The 23892-nt window shown below is 34.5% G+C and overlaps 1 protein-coding gene across 4 annotated transcripts in view; it reads right to left on the reverse strand.

Moving 5' to 3' along the window:
- The window catches only part of LOC138176119 (inositol 1,4,5-trisphosphate-gated calcium channel ITPR2), a 529530-nt gene that overhangs the window by 218906 nt on the left and 286732 nt on the right, over positions 1 to 23892 (reverse strand). For all 4 annotated transcript variants that reach the window (XM_069106877.1, XM_069106875.1, XM_069106876.1 and 1 more), the window contains exons 35-37: positions 14371 to 14561; positions 7963 to 8105; positions 6249 to 6357 (exon numbers count right to left, since the gene is read on the reverse strand). In XM_069106877.1, the coding sequence (XP_068962978.1) occupies positions 6249 to 6357; positions 7963 to 8105; positions 14371 to 14561 (443 nt within the window). The remainder of the gene's footprint in view (positions 1 to 6248; positions 6358 to 7962; positions 8106 to 14370; positions 14562 to 23892) is intronic.

Here is a 23892-nt window from a genome sequence, read left to right on the forward strand (position 1 = left end):
CACATCAGATGAACACACAGACACACAGACCACTCAGGAAAGCCAAGTGTCTGAGTAACTCACAAAGCTATACCTTTCCTCACTTTCTATAGTATTACCAGAGGCAATTCTTTTCTCACTGATGAATCAAATATGACTAAAGGTCATATAACAAGTCTTACACCCTATCATAGGATCACAGGATTATAGCTAGAATAGATATTACAAATTATCTATTGAACCAACTCCATTTTAAAGGTAAGGAAAATGAAACCCAGAATGATTAAGTAATTACATAGTAAATATCATATCAGAGATTTTAATTCAGATATTCTGACTCTTGACAGCTAAGTGATACCACAGTGGACGGACACTGCGACAGTTGGACCTGGAGTCAGAAGGACTTATCTTCCTGAGTTCAAATCTAGCCTCAGACACTTGCTAGCTGTGTGACCCTGGGTAAGTCACTTAACTCTGCTTCAGTTTCCTCATCTGTAAAATGAGCTCCAGCTCATTTGCTAGAAGAAAATGGAAAACCACTCCAGTATCTTTGCCAAGAAAACCCCAAATAGAGTCATGAAAAGTCAGACATGACTGAAACAGCTCAAAAATAACAATTCTGACTTTCAAGCTCAAGGCTTCATCCTCTAGAGCTGGTTAGCATTTGACAGTGTTGATTATGTTCTCTGTTCCTCTGGGTTTTTGTGACATTTCTCTCTTGGTTTTCTTTCTACCTATTTGACAACTCTCCCTTTCCATATTAAACCTACTAACTATGGGTGTCCCCCAAGGTTCTGTCCTGAGTCATTAACCTTCTTGTTTATTTCTTTACAGCCTCTCTTAGTGAGCTCATCAACTCTTATGGGCCTAATTATAACCTCTATGTATCTAGATCTATATATCCACCCTTACTCTCTCTCCTGAGCTCCAGACCCACATCAGCCAGTGCTCACTGGACATTTTGAATTGGATGTTCCCTAGGCATCTCAAACTCAACATTTCTAAAAGAGAACTATTTATTTTTTTTCCCTCAAACCCTACTCTCTTCCAAAATTCCATATTACTATTAAGGCTACAACTATCCTTTAGTAACCCAGGTTCACAGCTTCCGGGCTATTCTCAACTCTTCTCTGTCACTCACCTCACATATCCAATCAGTTACTCAATCTTGTCATTTCTTTTTTTTGCTGTTGTTGTTTTCTTTTTTGAGGGCAGGGCAATTGGGGTTAAATGACTTGACCAAGGTCACACAGCTAGTAAGTGTTAAGTGTCTGAGGCCAGATTTGAACTCAGGTCCACCTCACTCCAGGGCCGGTGCTCTATTCACTATGCCAGCTAGACGCTCCTCAATCTTGTCATTTCTACCTTCACAATATCTCTCCCATATGTGCCCTAATCCCCATTGTCCACTTTGATTCATCACTTTTGTCACCCCTTTCCTCCATCATTTCAATATCCTTCTAATTGGTTTCACTGCCTCAAGTCTTTCCCTATTCCAATCCCTAATACACATAACTGTAAAAGTTATCTTCTTAAAGTGCATTCTAATCATGTCAGCCCCCTCCCTACTCAAAAAGCCCCAATAGTTCCCTATTACTTCCATATAAATATCCAATTCCATATAAACACATTCCATATAAATATCCAATAAAAAATCCCTTTATTTGGGATTGAAGGCTCTTCACAATCTGACCCCTTCCAGCACACTCTACTACAATACAACCATACTAGTCTTCTTCTTGTTCCTTACTTTATCTTTTCATTAGTTGACTCTCATGCCTGGAATATTTAGAATCTTACAATCCCTGGTTACCTTCAAGATTCAGATAAAATGCCAACTTCCGTAGGAGGCCTTTCTCAGTTCTGCCAAATAGTAGAGTATTCCTCTCTAAGTTTATCTTCCATCTACTCTGTATGTTTTACAGATACCTAATTACTTATTTGTACGTTGTTTCTCCCATTAAAATATAAAGTTGTTTTTGTCTTTGTCCTAGCACTTAATAAGTGCTTGTTCGTGATGATGATACCACCAGAAATGATAAACATCTTCCATTCTCTTTAACTATCCAAGCCAAACACTACCTTTATATTTTGGAGTGGCAGGCAATTATACCCAAAGAAATTTTAGTTGCTAATCAATCTTACTTGGTTCTTAAAGATTTCTCTAGTTATTACATCAATATCGTTAAGATCCTAATTTTCCCTTACCTTAAACCCAATAAGAGAACTGAGAACTGAACCAAGAACTGAGAAGAAGATTGAGAAGAACTGAGAAATAAGAAAAGAGAAGATTTTGAGAACAGAACTTGTGGCAGAACTTCTTCGGAGAGCTGCTGAGGACTTCTGAGGGCCTGCTGGAACTGCCATGAATGAGAACTGAGAAATGAGAAGAAAGGAGAACTGGGAGGAAGCATGACTGTGGTGCTAGTACTCTGTCTGTCTATTTTGATGATACTTTGTCTCAGACCTTGTTGTTGGGTCTATGTTGATTTCTCAGACAGAAAGTGAATTGATGAGGATGCTGGGAATGTGCATGGATGTTACCATGGCTTTATTAAGCTTTGTCTTCCCAGGAACAGAAACTGTGAAGGACTTGAGGTGAACCAGACACTGTGAGCTTCAATATGGAACTGCACAAGAAGCTGCACAAAGAACTGAGAGCTGTCTGCCTTTGAACCCAGGTGGCAGTTGGATAGATTCGGGCAGGAGATGGAACCATAAAAGAGGAATCATGGAAGCGGACAGCCTGCCTCGAGTAAAGATGAAAAGACCTCTCCTTGGGTATTTAATGCAAACTGAGAAAATCATGACTTACTGTGGCCTACCGTGTTTCCCCGATAATAAGACACTGTCTTATTATTTTTTTGGACAGAAAAACACCAGAGGGCTTATCTTCAGGGGAGGGCTTATTTTAATGAACATTGACAGCAATTTTAATAAACAGGTAAATGTGAACAAAAAAATGTACCTTTATTCAATAAGCAAATCACTGGGGAAGAACAGGATGACGCGCTCACTGCTGCAGGTCTGATTGGATGCAGCTCAGAGCGCGGTGTGCGTTTCACCCGGGGGGGGGGGGGGCAGTGAGTCAAAGGGGGGACCGTATGAAGCAAGGAGAGGAGGGGGGTTCCCCTTCCCTAAAGTAGCAATCTCAATAGGGCTTATTTTCGGGGGGGGGCTTATTTTAGAGGAATCTTACACAGTAAGGGGAGGGCTTATTTTCAGGATAGGTCTTATTATCGGGAAACACACGGTAGGAGTGGAGAACTCTGACCTTTATATTTAGATGATTGAGTTAAGGAGTTCTCCAATTAAGAAGAAAGAGGACCTTTTTGATTGAAGAGATTAAGACAATGTGACTTTGTATTTTGTGTCAATTAAGGAGGCTTGCCTCCTTAAGGATGATTGAATTAAGGACTTACTAAATGATTGTGTTACTAAAATGAATGTTATCTTTTGCTATATGACCACTTTGGTGAAAACTATGCTGCCATTTTAGTGATAAGTTGTTATGCTTTGTGAATGCTATACTGTGATTTCTGTGAATGTTTTGTCTTAGTTTGTTACTGAATAAACAGAGAGTTCACTATACTGTGTAATCAGAACCTTGAAGCTGTTCACAGCAGTGTCCTCTGGAAAGCTGCTCATGCTTGGCTTTACAGCTCCTTGAGAACAGACAGTATTTTGCCTTTCTTTGTATTCCAGTGCTTAGCACAGTGGCTGGCACAGAGTAGGTACTTAATGTTTATTGACTATTAACCAACTGACCAGTATGGAAAAAGAAGACAAAGATCTGGACATGTATAGATTATTGTAATTAGAATTAGAGAATTAAATGAACCAGTACAACATGCCAAAAGTATACTATATCAGGACTGTTTACAAGGTAACAAATGAGCTTCCATTATTGGATTCATATAGTGAATATCAAATTCCAATGGCAAAGAAAGACAAAGAGAAGAAAGTCTTCATCTATCCAACATAATTCTTCTACTCTGAGATTATGCCACAAGGCATCTTGAGCGGCACCTGCCTCTTTCAATAGCTTATAGAGAGTGAAGTTGGAGACATGACCTAGATTATGAGCTCCTTGAGAGAAGGGACTACCTTTAGTCATTCATTGGACCCCCAGTGCTGAGCACAGTACCCAGCACTTAGTAGGTGCTTTCAAATTTTTATTGACTGAATATGTGGGTGTAGCTGAATGATCTTGTGATTTTGGAAAAACTTTAAAAGAACAAGAGGAAGATTGATGACAGTTTGGATTTATTGGAAGAAACTGGTCAGAAGCTTAGATTGAAACTTTTCTGCAATTTACAGACTTAAAGGATTGCCTGGGGGGTGGCTAGGTGGTGCAGTGAATAGAGCAACTGCCCTGGAGTCAGGAGGACCTGAGTTCAAATCAGGCCTCAGACACTTAACACTTACTAGCTGTGTGACCTTGGGAAAGTCTCTTAACCCCAACTGCCCTGCCCTCCCCCCTCCTAAAAAAATTTAAAAATTAAAAAAAAAATAATTGCCTGGGACACTGAGAAGTTAAGTGAGTTATCCAGGGTCTCACAGCACACATTTTTCAGAGGTGGAACTTGACTCTGAGGCCACTTCTCTAAGAACCACATCAAATTTGCTCTGTTTTACCACTTCTAAAAAAAATACAAACACAAACTCTCACTCAAAAGTATTTTACATGGATTATAGTCTGAGAAATGATCACTAAACTTCTGCTCATCCTTTTTTTTTAATAGCTTATATTCTCACATCTAAATTGTAAAAGATGAAGAATGAACTAAACAAAAGAGAAAGTATATTTTTAATCTTTGGGGTAAATATATAATTCAACAATATAGTTTTTGAAACATGTCCCTTCTACTAACACACATGGTATATCTCTATTTAAGAAGAGCATCTTCAATTTACATACAAAAGTCCAACTCTAATCATATTAGAGTGCTACTGTTCACAAAAACAAACTAAGAGGACAATAATAAGTAAATAGGATTAACTAATTATAATGATTAAATATAGGTGGCTAGCTAAAATAAAACAAATTAAATTAAAATAAATGTATGTAGGTTTATTACCTACATTAAACATATACTGCTATCTATTTATTAATGAGTACCTGGTATATCTTATTAAATAACAAACTAACAAATATTTATGAATTTTCATCCCACTCTAAAGTCATTTGTGTTATACAGACACATCCTACCTAATATTGATTGTTGGGACTGCAAAACACCATAGAGACAACAATATTATAGAGAAACTTATTTCTATACAGACCAAGGTAAATAGGAAAATAGGAAGAATGATTCTCAAGAGAGTTAGTGTCACTGGATCACATAGCACAAAATCACACTATTACTGGCCAACTGATTTATATCTTGAATGTTCAACCAAATGTCATTATAGTAGGATTTAAAGATATTACAATGAACTGTGCCTATAACATATTATCAGTAATACAATTGTGAAACAACATTGATCAGAACAATGTTATGTGTTTATATGTTGTTGATTTTTAAATCTAGTCCAGAAGTCATTTCATTAGTTTGGGGAACTTCTGGAGTGGAAACTTCTTCAATTCTGTGAATGTAAATCAGCAAATCATAAGTAATTTACATTCTTAGAGAATTGGCTGGGGCACAGAGAAGTTAAGTCACTAGTCTGTGATTTTACAGCATCATGTGTCAGAGATAGGCCTTGAATATAGATCTCTCTGACTCTAACGATTGCCTTTTATCTACTACATCATACTGCCTCTGTACTTTTAAACACATTATCGTCAAATTCTTTTTTTTACAAAATAATATTCTGAATTATTATCAAAACATATATTTGAAAGAAAATATAAAAATGCACAAAAACATAAATACTAAGAACCATTCCCCAAATGCCTCAGAACTGATGTTAAAATCTAACAATGCATCTAAATTATTCATAGATATTAAAACATAATCTATGCTAAGTCAGAGAACTGAACAAATCTATCCATGTGCAATATCTATAATGTGCAACATCTATAATGTGCAAAACATCACGATGTACAATAGTTATAGGCCACTCAAAGTTTACATTGTTTTTAAAATCAAAGCAGGATCAACTAAGTTATGAATAACATAAAAATTATTATTCAAAATATCTGGTCTGAAAAAATGTACTAATTACTATGTAATGTGGCTAATTGTATAACAGCTTATAGTAATTGAGAGTTTACCGTACTCTGAGAGAGTCACTATTTTTAACCACTAAGACGGTAGAAGTACCTCTTCCACAAAGCTATCTTTCTTCTCTAACATTTCTCGTAAGGTCTGAAGAATTTTAATGCAGAGTTTTTCTTCTTTCTCCATGAGCTTCTTTGTATGATTAATCAACCTTAAAAATAAAATAACAAGAATAATAAGAAATCTTAAATTAGACTCTACATTCTCTCTAACTTTATAGAAATATCAGACAAAGAACAAACTTTAGTCTAATACTTGAGAAAAAAGCAAAAAAGGAGCTGTTTTTTAAAGTTATGAAAACAAACTCCAGATAACTCAAACTTTTCCTACATTTAAGTAATAAACAATGTTTTATCCTAAAACATACATTTTACCATTACTTCATATCACATCCTCAATATATATAATAGTAGCTTTCAAATTTAGTATTTGTGATATTTCTCTCATAATTTTTCATTGTAAAAATAATCTTTAAAATGATCCTATAAGGATTATTCTTCCCATTTTATGGATAGAAAAGCTGACCCATAATGCAACAAAGTGAGACTTAACCACAATAATTTGAATACACATACCTTCAAGTTATAAAATAAGGTTACTTTTCAACTCATGGGTAAAAGTGATTCAACCCAGGAAAATGATATTTTACTTTCTTGGACCTTATACAGTATTTTGTTTTATAACTCTCTCACAAACTCACCATGTAATATGGAGAATTTTAGTTATACATTTATTGTCTGTACTCTCACCCCATAAGCAACATGAGGTCTTCTATAAATTTCGTACCTACCTAAGCCCCTATCAAAGAGCTCTGCATAAAGCAAGTGTTAAAATGTAAAATTTTAGGATAAATATATAGAGATAAAATATGAGTGTATCCTGGAATTTATAATAAAATGAATAAATGAATCAAGCTATGAATAGTAGGTTAATAACATGCAATATAGCTTTAACGAAGGAGAATTTTAAAGGCCATATGATATAATCACACTGGAAATTAATCAAGATAATCACTTTGCACAATTTAGCTCAAATTCACAATAAACATTCTTAAAGCACTTATTCCACATTCTAGTAAATTTTAGTTTAAAAAAGTTTCTGGGGGGCAGGTAGGTGACATAGTGAATAGAGCACCGACCCTAAGGTCAGGAGGACCTGAGTTCAAATTTGGCATCAGACTCTTAACACTTACGAGTCATGTGACCTTGGGCAAGTCACTTAGCCCCAGTTGCCCTGCTCTCCCCACTCCAAAAAAAAGCAACAACAACAAAAATAGTTTCTGCCTGCCCTTTCCTCACAATTTAGTTTTATATTCACCTTAGTAATATTTTGGGAGTATGAGCTAAAGCAGTGAGGCATAGTTGACAGGATAGAGAATCAATCTCAAAGTCAGAAAGACCTAGAATTAATTCAAGGCTCTGACACATATTGGCTCCATATATCTGTTCAAGTCATTTTAACCTCTCAATGCTCCAGTTAATTCTATAAGATTTTAAGTTCCAGAGCAAGTGTCAAACTACACAAGTGGAAGGAGTTTCTTCATGGGGACTTCTTTATACCAATAAATCAGAGTTCTTGTCCAAGTAAAAAAGTTGTACTATACAAATTTCAAAGTATGTTATGCATTTTCTATCTTACTTATTATTAATTACAAAGTAAAAACAGAAACCTGGGGGACATTTTCCAAATAATAATACTCAAAACTTAGAATTAATGTAATAATTATGTCAACTAAATCCCAGATCCTTTCACTTACTTGGACATGAAAGCACCACATCTTATCCTTGCATCACTTCCCTCAGGAAACAGAAGTTCTGGGCTGTACAGCACATCAACCAACACAGAGAATTCAGCCTGCATCATTGGGCTAAACTGCTGCTCTAAAGAACCAACTACATCCTATGGAAGGAAGTGGAAGAAATTATAGGTGAATCTTCAGTTTTCCTTTCCTTTCCATGGGGTATAGGACATATAAAGATAATGGGCACCCCCATAGCAGGTGTCAGTATCACACACTGTGGCCAAGAACTATATTCAGGCTTTTATCATTTAAATTATGTATTTATGTTTTGTCTCCTCAACCAGATAATAATAAGCCCTCTGAGAACAGGTTACCATGGCCATTCCATAAAACTGGATTACCGAGTTTGAGTGTATCTGAGTCTTGATTAGCTAGTCTGTTCCTGGTATTTATTTTGCTATTTTTCAAACCAGTACCAAATACTGTAGTTTTGATTATTACTACTTTAAAATATTGCTTAATGTCTAGAAGCACTTCTCCTTCATTCTTATTATTTTTTAGTGTTTCTTCAAATTCTAGACTCTTTTTTTTGCTTCACATGAATTCATTTAGATACATATACGTTTCATATATAAAGCAACCTCTTGGTGATTATATTTATATAGCAATAGTGATAAATCTATAAAATAATTTAAATAGTATCATACTGATATGGTCCCAACCATGACAATGCCTTTCAATTATTTGTCTTTCAAGAAGCAGAATTTTTAAAATGGTATTTTAATAATAATATTAAATAGTAATAATAAATAATATAATAAAAATTTTAATAAATCCTGAATGTGGCTTTGTAGGTTGATTCCCAGAAATTTTATGCATTTTGTAGTTATCTTGAATGGGGTTTCTTTTTCTATTGTTTCTTTCTAGCTTTGTTACAGCAATACGGAAATGTTGGCTATTTTAGTGGATACATATTGCATCCTGCTATTTTACTGAAGCTATTAATCTCTCAGTTACTATCCTGGATGATTCTACGAAGTTTTCTGAATAATGAGTCATCATTGCAAATACTGATAATTTTATCTCCTCTTTTCTCATGTTTATGTCTTTAACTTCTTTTTCTTTTCTTATTGCTGTAACTAGTATTTCTAAAACCATGTAAAATTAATAGGGGATATCGCCCATTATAAATAATGCTACCTTCGGGTTTAGGCATACATATTTTTATCATATTATAAATGGTCCTTCACAGATTATGCTAAATTTTTAGTGTTTATAGCACAAATGGGTATATAGCGCAAAAAAAGATGTATTTTGCTTCAAGAGAATTTGTTTTAAAAAAAACAAAACTAAGAATGAAGGGAACTAGTACTTCCAGATCTCAAACTGTATCATAAAACAAATCTTCCAAATGATTTGGTAGTAGTTTAAACAAAGAAATTTTTAAAAGTTGATCAATGGAGGAAATGGGATATCAAAACATCACCACTGTGTTCAATGAACAATGAGGCATAATCCTCCTGATACGTGCATAATCATAATCTCTTGTCCTTTTTAACATCCATATATTCCATTTCTGCATCTCTGCTGCTCCCCACCACCACACCACCATTCTGAATGCTGGCCACTTTGTCTGGGGGGCATGTGTCATACAACCCCTCCCCTAGGGCAAAATGCAGTCCTTGAGAGCACATCTGTCACATGGAAAAGGTATTGTCCTAAGAAGCATGTTTTGTACTAAGTTCCCAAATGAAAACCCCATCTCACCTACCCTACAACCTGTGAGAACATGGTTCAATTTAAGAAACTTTTATTAAATGCACAACATATACCAGGTGCTATTCTAGGGGCTAGGTGCAATTTTCTCATTCTGGAGCATCCCTCTACCATGCTGGTCCCCTTCTCCCATGGCTGGATTCTTCCCAGGGCCTACATTTTAAGAAGGGGCCCAGGCTGACAAACTTTATTTCCCCCCTGTTTTGCTTCAAACTTTTCAGACATCAATACAGTCCCCCCCACTTGGGTATCTCCCCTTCCTATCTCTACTTTTCAGTTCCCTCTTATATGTTGTCTTCTTCTGATTAGAATGTAAGCTTCTTGAAGGCAGGAACTGTCTTTTTTTATTCCTTTATTTGTATCCCCAGAGATCAAGCACTTTAAAAATTCTTCCTGCCCTATCTATTGGAAATCCATTTGGAAATGTGCAACAAGCAGTTGGTGAATTAAGACAAGAACTCAGGAGGACTAGGGCTGGATATGTTAATTTGGAGTCACCTGAAGAGAGACAATAGCTGAATCTACAAAAGCTGAAGAGATCACCGAGAGAGTATAGGGAAAGAAGAAAAGAAAATTCAGGACAGAGACATCTCACAAATAAGGGATAAGATGTGGAAGTCAGATCAGTCAAGGAATATTGAGAAGAAGAGATTGCCAAGAAGAGAATCAAGAGAGAGCAGAGGCAGAAAAACAAACAAACAAACAAGCAAACAAAAAAGTACCCAGAAAGAGGAAGTAGTCAACACTGTCAAATCCTGCTGAAAGTCAGAGGATGAGGACTGAGAAAAAGCCATTAGATATGTAAATCTAACTGACTGTTAACCTTATATTAAGCATATTTTACACATATTTTCTTTGTTTGCTAAGCTGTTCATATTGAGAAATTATAGAGATAAAAGCTACTCAAACATTTTGCCAACTATATTTCCTATTCTTTAACATAATAAGGAAAACTTGTTCTGGGCATTTAAAAACATGAAAGAATGCTATTTTTTTTTTCAAAAGGCTTTCTGTGTGCCCCTGATGCTGATGTAGAATTTTATTTCTGTCTTGTCAATATGATTTATTAAACTGACAATAGCGTTCTAAGGCTGTCCCTCATGTCTGGAATGCTTTCCCTCCACACTTCCATCTCCTTACTTCCTTCAAGACTCAGTCCAAATCTAACCTTCTACAGGCCTTTCTCCTTTCTCTCCTGCCTGCTACTGTCTTCTCCATGAAATTACCTTCCACTTTGTTGTGGTTCAGTTGTGCCTGAATCTTTGTGACCTTGTGGACCATAGCAAAGCCCTGATGGATCATCTTCCAAAGTCATGTCTTCTTAGCATTTTAATACCATCCAGGGGGTTTTCTTGGCAAAGACACTGGAGTTATTTGCCATTTCTTTCCTCAGTTTTATGCAGGCAGAGATTACATGACTTGCCCAAGGCAATGTCTGAGGTCAGATTTGAACTCTGGCCTTTCTGACTCCAGGCCCAGTGCTCTATCCACTGCATCTCTACCCAGGGCTCTATTCCAGTTGTTGTATGTATCTAGTTATTTACATATTGTCTCCCCATTAAAATATGAGTTCCTTGATGTGCCCGTCCCCCTCAGTAGGAGCATTAATGTTTTACCTTTAGTTGTATCCCCCAAGCTTAGCATAAAACTTAGCACATATTAAGCACTCTATAAATGCCTCCTGACTCAGTAATAACAGGTAAATATTTGTGATGTGATGCTAAGTCACTTTTTTCAATATTTCATGTGATGTTTTATGCTGATATTTTTAATGATTTAGAACTCTGTACTGTAGTGGATAAAATACTGGACACAGAGCAAGGAATATTCCACTTCAGACACTAGCAAGTAACTTTATCAAGTCACTGAACCATTTTGTGCTTCTTACAAATCCCCTAGGGCTTATTTATTAAGTCATAAATGGGTTGCAATCTTCCATTTGCATCAATTAAAGGAACTCTTACACTGAAAATTCTCTGTAATGACACAAGCAAAAATAATTTGGGCATTCATGTATTCTTTAACTGGCATGTCTGTAGTTTTCTTTCTCAGGCTTATCTTTAAAGATAAATATTTTACAGATTGAGAAAATTGTGCAATGTATTATCTTTCTGTATGTCATGAAATAATCAATACCATATGTTGTTTTTTAAAATAACTTTTTAGCATATTATATGGCTCTTCATTCTGTCTTTGAATGTTTTGTAGTTTAAAGCCATCTTTGTCAAATATCAAGGCCACTCCCACCTGCTGTGATTTGGAAGTACCTTAGTAAATTTTAGACTATTCTTTCTGCTTGAATAAAATTAAAATTTTTCTAGGTCAAATATCTTTTCATATAAACTTAATTTGAATCCATTTTGTAATTCTTTTTTTTTTATTTTAGACAGTTCATTTACATATAGCATTCTTACTACTGGGTTTTTCCATTCTTCAGTCACTCTATTCATACTTTCTTGTTCTTATTATTTCTGGTGTTAATTCAAATAGAATTATCCTAAATTAAATTAATGCCATATTAATAACTACATAGATTTATTTAATCTGGACCACTTTTATCACAGATTTTGATTTTCTATTCTGTCTCTTGTTTTCTCTTCCTTTTTCTGTTTTTCTAAAACACTCTGCTGAATCTTTTAGTGTTTTAGATAATACAGTACTCTGATGATTCTGCCCTATTGCCAACAACTGTTTTGAGACATGCAAATTATTTTAAATACCTATCTTTTTCTCTAGAAGGTTTGCTATTGTTCAAAGACTTCCATTAAGGGTATGTTTACTTCCCTCAATTTCTTATTATTTTAGTAATGGAGTTTAACTGAGTTTAAGAGAGTTGAATCTGAGTTTCTCTTCTTTTGTTTAGATACTGTGGATCCTTCCAGTTTTCACTGTTGCTTTTCCTTTCACCATTTCCTGAAATCTTCTTTAATAATTTCCTTGAATATATTATACAGACTCTTCTATTTTCCTAAATTTTCTTGAAACTCACTTACACTTAGATAGTTGTACCATTGCTGCTTGAATGTTTTTTTTTTTCAAATTCTTCAAATAATTTGGAGATTTCTGGGCCAGTTCTTCCACTTAATTGGTATTATCTACATATGATTTCCCATTGCAGAATGTGTGTTTTTGGTTATTTCTACTGATTTTTTTGAGTTTTTCTATTACATCCTCCATACCAGTCATTTTAAAAGTGTGCAGACAGGTAGGAGGAGAGAACTAAGAGAATAGTGTTCATGAAAACCAAGAGAAAAGAGAAAATTCAAGAGGAGAGGCCTGAAAAAAGTTTTAGTGTTATAGGAATTCAAGAAGGATGAAGACTGAAAAGAGGCCATTAGATATTGCAATTAAGAAAACATTGGGGGGCAGCCAGGTGGTGCAGTAAGAGCGCTGGCCCCAGAGTTGGGAAACCTAGGATCGAATCCAGACTCAGATTTAGCACCCACCCAGAAACACCTGGCCATGTAACCTTGAGCAAGTTACTTAAGCCCAATTGCTTTAAAAAAAAAAAAAAAACATTGGTAACTTTGTAGCGAGCAGTCTCAGTGAGAGGTCAGATTGCCACTGAGAACGGAGAAGTAGCCTGTGTAGACAATTTATTTTCCCCAAACAGTTTGACTGAGAAAGGAAGAATGGGACAATAGCAGCTAGTGGGAATGGTAGAATCTTGTGAAGTGCCTATAGTAAAGTAGGATCCAGTGATTCTTCTAAAGTGAAAAACGTAATGGCTCTGTAGTCAGACTTGGGTTTAAATCACACTCTTAATATTACCTATATCATTTTGTGCAAATCACTTGGCCTTCCTGGGCCTCAGTTTCTTATAAAATGAGGAGTTTGGACTAGATAGACTCTAAAGCTCTTTCCAGCTCTACAATACTATATAATACTATAGTATATATAATATATTATATATGTATATATAATATAGTATATATAATGTATTATATATGTATATATAATATAGTATAGTATATAATCACTTGGCCTTCCTAGACCTCAGTTTCTTATAATATGAGGAGTTTGGACTAGATAGACTCTAAAGCTCTTTCCAGCTCTACAATACTATACAATACTATATAATATCTATAATACTATGGTCTAGCAAGTCATTTATCCTTTCCAGATTTCAATTGCCTAAATTGAAAAATAAGAAAGTTGAACTAGATGACCACTAAGGATCTTTCCCACTTGAAATCTATGATTCTATAATGTAGAAAATTTCATAACTCTTCCATTATTTCATGATTAACACTTCAGTGTCATTTTTGAGATGTCTCCCCCTTAATATCCACTCAGTCACTTCTATCAAAACTATCTCTGAAATATCACCTGCATCCACATTCTCTTTTTCAACCTCATGTGCTACCACTCTAATTTTGATTCTTATTAGCTCAAACCTGAACCACTACAATTATTTCCTAAGAGGTAAAGTGATTCTGTCCTCTCTACCCTTCCTGCCAAATCCGTTCTGCACAATAATAGGTCAATATTCCTACAGAACCACTTTGATTATATCACTTCCTTGCTCAAAATTTTTCACCAGTCTACACTGCTTACCAATAAGTTTATTTTATTCAACATTTTGTACCACAGTACCAAAAATCAATGGTGTTATCTCACTACAAAATATAAAATTGAAATATTTACCTGAAGCTTTTCAATTATGTTCCTATAATCCCATGCAGGCCCTCCAAGTGCTTCTTTAAAGCGTGGTCCACTACGAGCTGACATTCTCCATCCCATGGCTGCTCTCTGTACCATATTGGAATGGCTTTTCATGAACAAAGTATTGACTTGGCTGTCCAAATCCACTGGAATTGCAATGCCACGATTCTTTGCTAGAGAAGAAAAAAAAAATTGAATCTTTTCTATCTTAATCAAATGGAGGGTTTTTTTTAACACATTACCAAAAAATACCAATAACTATACTCTAGGAAAGAGGAAAAAAAGACAATAAGCAAAAAAAAACTAATTTTAAAATGCATTCAAAAGAGCACATAAATAAGGAAATCTTTTAGATAAATCTTATTTTATATTCATTATAGTATACGTTTCAACATTTCCTCCATATTCATTCAATCATTCATTCATTCAAATATTTATTAAGCATCTATTCTGTATACTCTCTTATGAGAAATATAGCATAACTGTTCAGTCAGAGAATGTGATTAATTATGGTTTTAACAGAAAACTGTAAGGAAGTACAGGAATTCCTATGCACAAATGTACTAGTCATACTACTTTATCATGGACATTGAATTACTACAATAATTCATCTGGGTCAGTTTCTGTTCTTGGTAATATTACAGAATGAGAAAAGAACTATCCTATTAGTAAGGAAACATTTCAGAGGTAGTTTAACAATTTATTTTTATGACAATTATTCAGTTTTTTCTTCCATGAGTTTTTGAGAGACGGAGCAAGTTTTTGGGGGGTTGGGGAGAGTTTTGGGGGAGCATCATTTCAGTTTAACCTCATATCTGGCCCAGAAACATAAATTTTGGCATACCAACAAACATAGTACTACGCAATCCTGTTAAGTATTTGGAACTAAAAATTGTATTGTTGTTTAAGTAGTAGTATAAAACTATAACTTCTTCAAAATGTTCGACTAATTAAAACTACCACAGATTTAAAAAAAGAAAATAGGACTATTCTTCTGTTCAAATCTGATTTGATTGATTCCTTTAAAATTAATTTCCAGTTTGAAGTGCAATGTTAAATGATATATTCCCAAAAACTCTGATGTGTTTTCTTTATAGTTTGAAATGTATTAATCTTTCATGTGTCACACTCATTATTTTAAAAACAGAAAACCTATGTACATATTTTTTAAATTGAAAATCAAATGTCAACATCCATATTTACTTTTAACTCAGTTGGTATCAACATATGAAAATACTATATAAGAAACTGAATTTCTTTCTATAGGACTAAATCATTAAATTTATTTTTGTAAGCTGTATCTCCCAAAACCATTAATTTGCAAACTATGGCTCAGGATGAGGAAGTTACCAAATTTTAATTTTTGATCCCTAACCAGTAAATTGTTCCATAATATTGGCAAAGGCTTTTAGCCTGAGAGTGTTTTAATTTTCAAGACTAAAACCTGTTCATTAAAAATTCAAAAAGGTATTTGGTGACTATTTGATTATTCACATTTGATAAGCGCTTCATAGTGCATCAATATAAAAACACTTAGAAAACCAAACAAATTATTAGCAAGTGGTCAAAAAAAAAGTTAAAACAAAAAGAAAGAAAATAGGTTAACAGGTATGAAACACATTTGTCAACTGTATCTTTCTTAGGAAACTTTGCTTTAGTTTTTTTTTTAATAATCCACATTTGTGGGGAAATATAAGCTTATTTGATTACAGTCACATAGTATCTCAGAGGCCATTTAATCTAACCCATATCTGAACACGAATCCTCTCTATTACATAACTGACAAGCTTTCTTTCCATCTTGAAAATCCCTGTTCACTTCTGGATAGTTCTAATAGCAAATTTCTCATTATACAACATTATATTACATCCCTTTGCTACTTCTCTATGCATATGCCAATCCTTTCAGACCCCTCAGATGTAGTTCATCTGGGTCAAATGATTGAACTCTTCGAGGGCAAGTAGGTATTCTCCTATCTCCTGACTTGAGAATCAGCTGCCTATTAACCATTTTTGTTCTATTCTATCTAATCATAGAAGCAAAATCAGAGGTAAGCAACACTACCTTCTCTCTGTTCATCCCATCAACTTTTTTTTAATCTTTCATTTTCCTTGATAGCTTAAAAACTAATTTTCTTATCCTTAGTATTCCTTGTCAATTTCATCTCATTTTGTTCTAGAAGGTAGTTTTCATACTAGATCACATAAAACTCTATTTTTCCTCCAGTATCTCTCTTCGTATGTAAATGTATCATACTATCATTAAAAGGGGAGAAAGTAGGTTTAATAGGAGAAAGCAGGAGAGATGAAAGGAGAAAAGGTTAAGATTGGGAAGTAGAATTTCACTTTTCTCAGTTTAGCTGACTGTGTAATTCCCAAGAGATTCTGTATGGTTAAAATGGGATAGAGAAGAAGGTCACTAATGCTAAGGAGGTCGAGACAGCAGGAGGGTTGACAATATAAATATTGAAGTCCCTGATGATAATGGAAGGGGATGGGAAAACAAGACTGTTTTCCCTATACTATTTTATTAGTTATACTATATATATATGTATATATATATATACACACTGTATTATTTATACTTATCTCTGTGCTTTTTTTAATGCATTTTAAAATCAGTTTTTGTTTGCTTTTTGTCATTTTTTTTTCTCTTTCCTAGCATATAGGTAGGGAAAACAGTGTGGATACAGGAGCTAAAGTTATTGAGTAAGTTGAAAGAAAGTGACCTGTAAACCAGAAGATGACAGCAACAATGGTGAGGAGAGAGGATGATATAAGCATATTGTACAGATTGAATCTGTATAACTAACAAGGCTATGACACTAAAGAAAGCCCATCAGTTTTGTAATATACAGAGTCTCTAAAAGTTCCAAAAAGCTTACAAATTTCCAAAAGAAAAACTGAAAAGCTCAAGAGTAAATATCTTCATTAAATTTGTAATAACTCATAATTTCAAAATATTTATTTTTACAAGGTTTTAAAGATGTGTAGCAACCTAAGAAACAATGAGCAATGAATAACATGAGATTTGTGTCTCCAATACAGCAAGCACAGTACTTTCTGTGAAAGTTTTTCCTCAAATCCCTTACTAACTTAATTCACTTGCTCACTATCTCCTTCCTAAATTATATAAATAATATTGTTGCTGTAGATATTTAACTAAGATGTATTACGTTTGTAACTGATGTCTTGGAGGATAGCAATTGCATTTAGCTCAATATGTTCTGTGAGGAGGCAGACTTTGGCATTTTTATATATTTCATATCACAGTGCCATGAAAATGAGGCTACTGATAGATGTTATTTGATAATGGTGCTTACTATATTCAATGGAACTGTTTTCCCAATTTAGAATTCCATCAACAACTCACTAAAGAAAAAGAAAAACTCTTTCAACTTAAAGAATTTTAATTAAAGAAAATCATTTACTTTCTACTGTAATTTAAACTCTTTTCACTCTGTAATACTATTGTGCTGTAAGAAATGAGAAATAGGATGTTTCATAAGAACCTGAGAAGACATGTATAAAGTGATGCAAAATGAAGCGAGCAGTACCAGAAGAATTATTTAAACAATAAGAACAATATTGTAAATATAAACTTAAAAAGACTTAGAAATCACAATTCAAGAGAACTAATAATGAAACATGCTACCCACTCTAAACAGAGAGGAGATGCACTCACAATACAGACAGAGACACATTTTTGTTTGTTTGTTTTTTACGTGGCCAAAGAAGAAATTTGTTTGGTTTCAGTATCTATGTTTGTAACAGGTTTTGTTTTTCTTGCTTTCTCAACAGGGGAGGGGAGTAGGAGGAAGAGAATTGGGAGCCTGAATTTTAAAAGTAAATTAAAAATTCTTCTCACTTATATAAATTGGGCTAATTTTTTTGTTTTATTATGTTTTTATTGACATTATACTATATTAAAATGAGCTTGCATCTTACTTGCAAATTCTTGACAGATCTCTACCAAGCCAGCCTAATTACCTTAATTCTAGTGTACAGCTGGCACTTCTGAAGACAACACTTGGGGGTGAAAGGGCAGAAGGTAACAGGAGGTAGCAGGTAGGGCCTAAGAAATTGGTAGCATCACATGTAGGGATCTTTAACTGAGCTTAGTGCCCAGCTATCATAATTTTCCTGTGCTACCCCATTCTAGAATAGTCATGGTTACCTGTAGATTAGAATTCAGGGTTTCATAAACTTTTTCCCCTAGTAACTCCATATGAAGACCCATGACCCACAGTTTAAGAAGAACTGAACTAGACCAATATTCCTATCTTTATTTGGTTGCCCAAAATTCCTAGGAATGTAGAGATCAGCTAAGGTTTCACCTCACACTCAGCAAGTTGGAAAAAATAACAAAAGATGGGAATAGTCAATGTTGGAGCAGTTACAGAAAGACAGGCAAACTAGTGCATTGTTGATGGAGCTGTGAATTAGTACAACCACTCTGAAAAACAATTTGGAATTATGCAAATAAAGGAAACCTGCATTTCAAAATGGCCATACCATTCAATTCCACTGCTAAGCATATACCCCAAAAAGGTTATTGACCAAAAGAAAGGCTCTATATATACCAAAATATTTATAACAGTACTTTTTGTGGTATCAAAGAACTGGAAACAAAGTAGATGTCCAATGATTACAGAATGACCAAACAAATCATGGTACATAAATGTAATGGAATTTTAGTATGCTAAATAATGAACATGATGAATATAGAGAAGCATGAGCAGACATGAAATCATGAGAAGTTAAGCAAGCAGAGCTAAGAAAAAATACAAAGCAATTGAAAATGAAAATTTTAAGATTATAAAGAATAAGATAGATGAGAAGACACCCACATCCATTCCTCTGCAGAGGTTGAGCAGGGGTGGGAAGGTATTCAAAGGTATAGACTATTATATAGAATTTCAAATGATTTTGTGAATTAATGAGTTTTGCTGAGTTCTTTCCCCTTCTTTTTATTATTGAAAAACATTTTTCTTACAGAAATGGTTTTCTAGGAAGGAAGAAAAAGAGACATAGGAAAAATCTACACAATTTTAAAACAAAATATGTCTTTAAATAAAGAATGAATGGATAATATGATGATCCATGAGAATTCCAAAGGAATAATGATGAAAAATGTTATCCACCTCCAGAGAGAGAACTGATGAACTCTGAATGAAAACTGAGGTATATTGTTTTTCTTTTTTTTTTATTTTTCTTTCCCTTTTTTTTTGCAACATGGTTAATATGGAAATGTGCTTGCATGACTTCACATTTATAATGGATATCATATTACTTGCCTTCTAAGTGGGTGGGGGAAGGGCAAGAGGGAGGGAGAGAATTTGTTCCTCAAAATTTTAAAAATTAATGTTAAAAATAAACACAATTTAAAAGAACAAAGAATGAAAGAGTCAGGGTCTATGCCCCACATAAGCTCTGAAAGGAAATCCCCTCTTTGGATTACATGATGACATCAGGAAAAGGGAAAATAATTCTAGAGCTGAATGGTTCTATGTGCAGCTGCTCTTCTTGCATGTAGCATCATTCTTTCAGCATTCAGCAAATGTTTAAGCATCTACTATGTACAAAGTGTTACTCTAGGCACTAGGGATGCAAATAAAATAGAAAAGTCATATAGCGCCTCTCCTTTAAAGCCCTTACAATCTGGTTCCAGCTTGCCTTTCTAGATTTATTATATGTTACTCCTCTTTATAGTCAATACAGCCAAACTGACCTACTTGCTGTTCCTTGGCCATGAAATTCCATCTCTTGGATCCATGCCTTGGAATAGAATGTACCTAAATGCAATATTTCCTCTCATCTACCTCTTAGAATCCCTTATTTTCTTCAAGTCTGAACTCAAAGGTCACCTCTGACATAAAACCTTTTATTAATACTACCCTCTAACACTGCCTGCCCCATCCCAAAAAATTACCTTTAATTTACTTTGTATATAGCTTTTTATATTTTATTATCTGTGAAGAACGTTGTTTGCACTAATAGAATATATGTTCCCTGAGGGAACATACTATTTCATTCTTTGCTTTGTATTCCCAAGGACCAACACATAGCATAGAACAGAGATAGTGCTTAATAAATATTGGTGTGCTTATTAATATGCCAACAATACAGACCTTTGGTTCTATATACACCTGAGCTTATTTTTCTAAAAACTATCTTGCTCACTTATATCAATTATGTATTTGTTAAGATTTTATTTAAAAAAAAACTTTTCTATCACATTAATATTTCCTGCTTAATCATAAATTTTTAGATAACAGAGAAAGTTTGTAACAAGATAATAAGTAATATACTACATCAACAGGTTTATTGCACATTCAAAACCCCCAAAGACATATTATCCCATGATGTAAGAAATGAGTATGCTGTACAATATGTAAACTCAGAATTCAGATAGCAAGCATGACATGAAATCTAACACATGATTCAGTGTTCTTAATTTCCCACTTTTTAAGTACTGCTGATAATCAGCATGCTCTCCATGCCGTGTTTAAGACCATATGGTGGATTTATTTACCCCACTGAATTCAGCTCATTAAGGGCTAAAAAAAAAAAATTACCAGGTGTTATCATTAAAGTGTAAAATACAAGGATGTACTTGCTAGGTGATCTCCTTGTATTTCCAGATCTAATATCTACAGATGAAATATCATCATAACTTGTCAATTTATACCATATTTCAGAACTGCTTTTGAAAAAAGCTACTTAAATTGGTTTAAATATAAAATAGTTTGTGGAAAACAGCACATAGATTTCAAATTCAAATATTTTTTAGTAGTGATATCAAGGTTAATTATTTTGCCATCTCATTAGCGTAGGTATTGGCAATCTGAAACATGAGTATGGAAGATGTTACATTTAATATTTTAATTGCCACACAAACAGGTTGCTGCTCTGCTGCCACACCCCTTTTTCTACTTTTTGAGAAGTGCTGCCAGCAGTTTTGAAAGTTTGTAATGCTGTCCTCTCTGTCCTAGTGGAAATAGTTTGACTCACAATCAATAATTTCTTTCTGATTTCTCCAGTTAGTGACAACTAGAAGAAGCAACAATCACGAAGAGCTGGCTGGCTCCATCAAAGAACAGGTCGTGCTGGACTAAGATTGTTTCCTTTTTGACAGAGTTATTATTACTAAACAAATGCTGTAGAGACAATTTGCCTTGAATTTAAGAAAGGGATAAAATATTTCTGGCTATTCATGTGAGAAAATATTAAGGGATGTGAGCTAGATAATAAGTACATTTAAATTGATTTGAACATGATTGGGTAGGGAAATTCAGAGAAGAAATTAATGATCTAATGACAACTTGGAAGGAAGTCTCAAGTGAAGAACCTCAGATATCTGTTATTGACCCTGAACTGTCCAGTGTTTTTTATCAGTTACTTGGATAAAGGTTTAGATGGCATACTTATAACTATGACACAAGATGTAAAGGGATAGTTAACACATGGAATGACAAAGTCCAGGACCAAAAAACACAAAATGTAAGATAAAATTTAAGTAGGAATAAGTATAAAGTTTTACCTTTAGATTAAACAAATTGCTCTCATGAGTACAATTTGAGAAATACTCAGTACATAGCAATTTGACAAAGATCTGGGGTTTTTGGTGGACTGCAAATTGAATATCAGTCAATAAATTAAACAAAAGCTAACATAATCTTGGGCTGCGTTAAGAAAATCGCAGTTTCTGGGTATAGATAAGTATCTTACACCGTATACCAAAATCAAGTCTAAATGGGTACATGATCTAGGTACAAATACTGATACTGTAAGCAATCTGGGAGAGCAATGAATAGTTTACCTGTCAGATTTATGGAGAAGGGAAAAATTTATGACCAAACAAGAGTTAGACAGCATTATGAAATGCAAAATGGATAATTTTGATTACATTAAATTGAAAAGCTTTGTACAAAAGAAGTCAATGTAACCAAGATTAGGAGGGAAGTGGGAAATTGGGAAAGTATTTTTACAACCAGTGTTTCTGCTAAAGGCCTCATTTCTAAAATATACAAAGAATTGAGTCAAATCTATAAGAATTCCCCAATCTATAAGTCATTTCCCAGTTGATAAATGGTCAAAGGATATGGACAAAGTTTTCAGAAGAAGAAATTAAAGACATTTATAAGCATATGAAAAAATGCTCTAAATCACATTGATTAGAGAAATGCAAATCAAAACAACTCTGAGGTACCACATCTCACCTGTCAAATTGGCTAAGATGACAAAACAGGAAAATGATACATGCTGGAGAGGATGTGGAAAAATTGGAACACTAATGCATTGCTGATGGAGTTGTGAACTGATTCAGCCATTCTGGAGAGCAATCTGGAACTATGCCCAAAGAGCTATAAGTAAGTGCATACCCTTTACCCAGCAGTACCACTTCTGGGCCTGATCCCAAAGAAATCACATAAGTGGGAAAAAAGACCCATATGTACAAAAATATTTATAGCAACTCTTTTTGTGGTGGCAAAGAATTGGAAGTCAAGGGGATGCCCATCAATTGGGGAATGGCTAAACAAGTTGTGGTATATGAATGTAACGGAATACTACTGTCTTGTAAGAAATGAGGAGCAGACAGACTTCATAATAACTTGGAGAGACCTATAAACAGATGCTAAGTGAAGAGAGCAGAACCAGGAGAACTTTGTACACCATTACAGACATATCGTATGTGTGACAACTAACTTTGATAGACTGGACTCCTCTCAGCAATACAAGGTTAGAAGACAACTACAAAAGCCTCATGATGGAAAGAGATATCCACAACCAGAGAGAGAACTACAGAGTCTGCGGATTGAAGCAAACTATTTGCTCTCTCTCGTTTGTGTTTTGTTTTGTTTTATCCCTTCTTTTTCATTGCTCAGTCTGATTATAATCTTTTACATGACTAATGTTCAATGTGAAGGTATCTGTAGAACCTGTATTTGATTACATGCCATGATGGGGGGGTGGAAGGGGAAGAGAGGGACAGGGAGAAAATTTGAAACTTAAGAGATTGTGGAACTGAATGTTGTAAACTAAAAGTAAATTAAATGACATCAATTACATTTTTAAAAAAAGAAAGCCGCCATTTCCAAGAATAAGGAGATAATAGTCCAACTATACTTTGATGTGTTCAGACATTTGAAATTGTTTTCAAAGTTGAGAGTTGGGGGGCCTAGGTGGTGCAGTGAATAGGGCACTGGCCCTAGAGTTGGGAGGACCTGAGTTCAAATCCAGCCTCAGACACTTACACACAAAAGTAGTCGTGTGACCTTGGGCAAGTCACTTAACCCCAATTGCCCTCCCCCCCAAAAAAAACCAGCAAAGTTGAGAGTCACATGAGCTGGAGAGTGACCAGAGGAAAGCAATAAGGATGGTCAAAAGTGTTGAGTCCATGATATACTGTTGTTCATATTTTGTGTACAAAAAGGACCAATGACATCATGGCGATGTCTTGACTTGTGCATAAATTGGATTTAAATGAGGCAAAACTGTACAA

The sequence above is a fragment of the Petaurus breviceps genome, unplaced genomic scaffold (assembly GCF_028583685.1).
Source record: "Petaurus breviceps papuanus isolate PSGF00001 unplaced genomic scaffold, PetGlider_PUasm1.0 81, whole genome shotgun sequence".
NCBI classification, from domain to species: domain Eukaryota; kingdom Metazoa; phylum Chordata; class Mammalia; order Diprotodontia; family Petauridae; genus Petaurus; species Petaurus breviceps.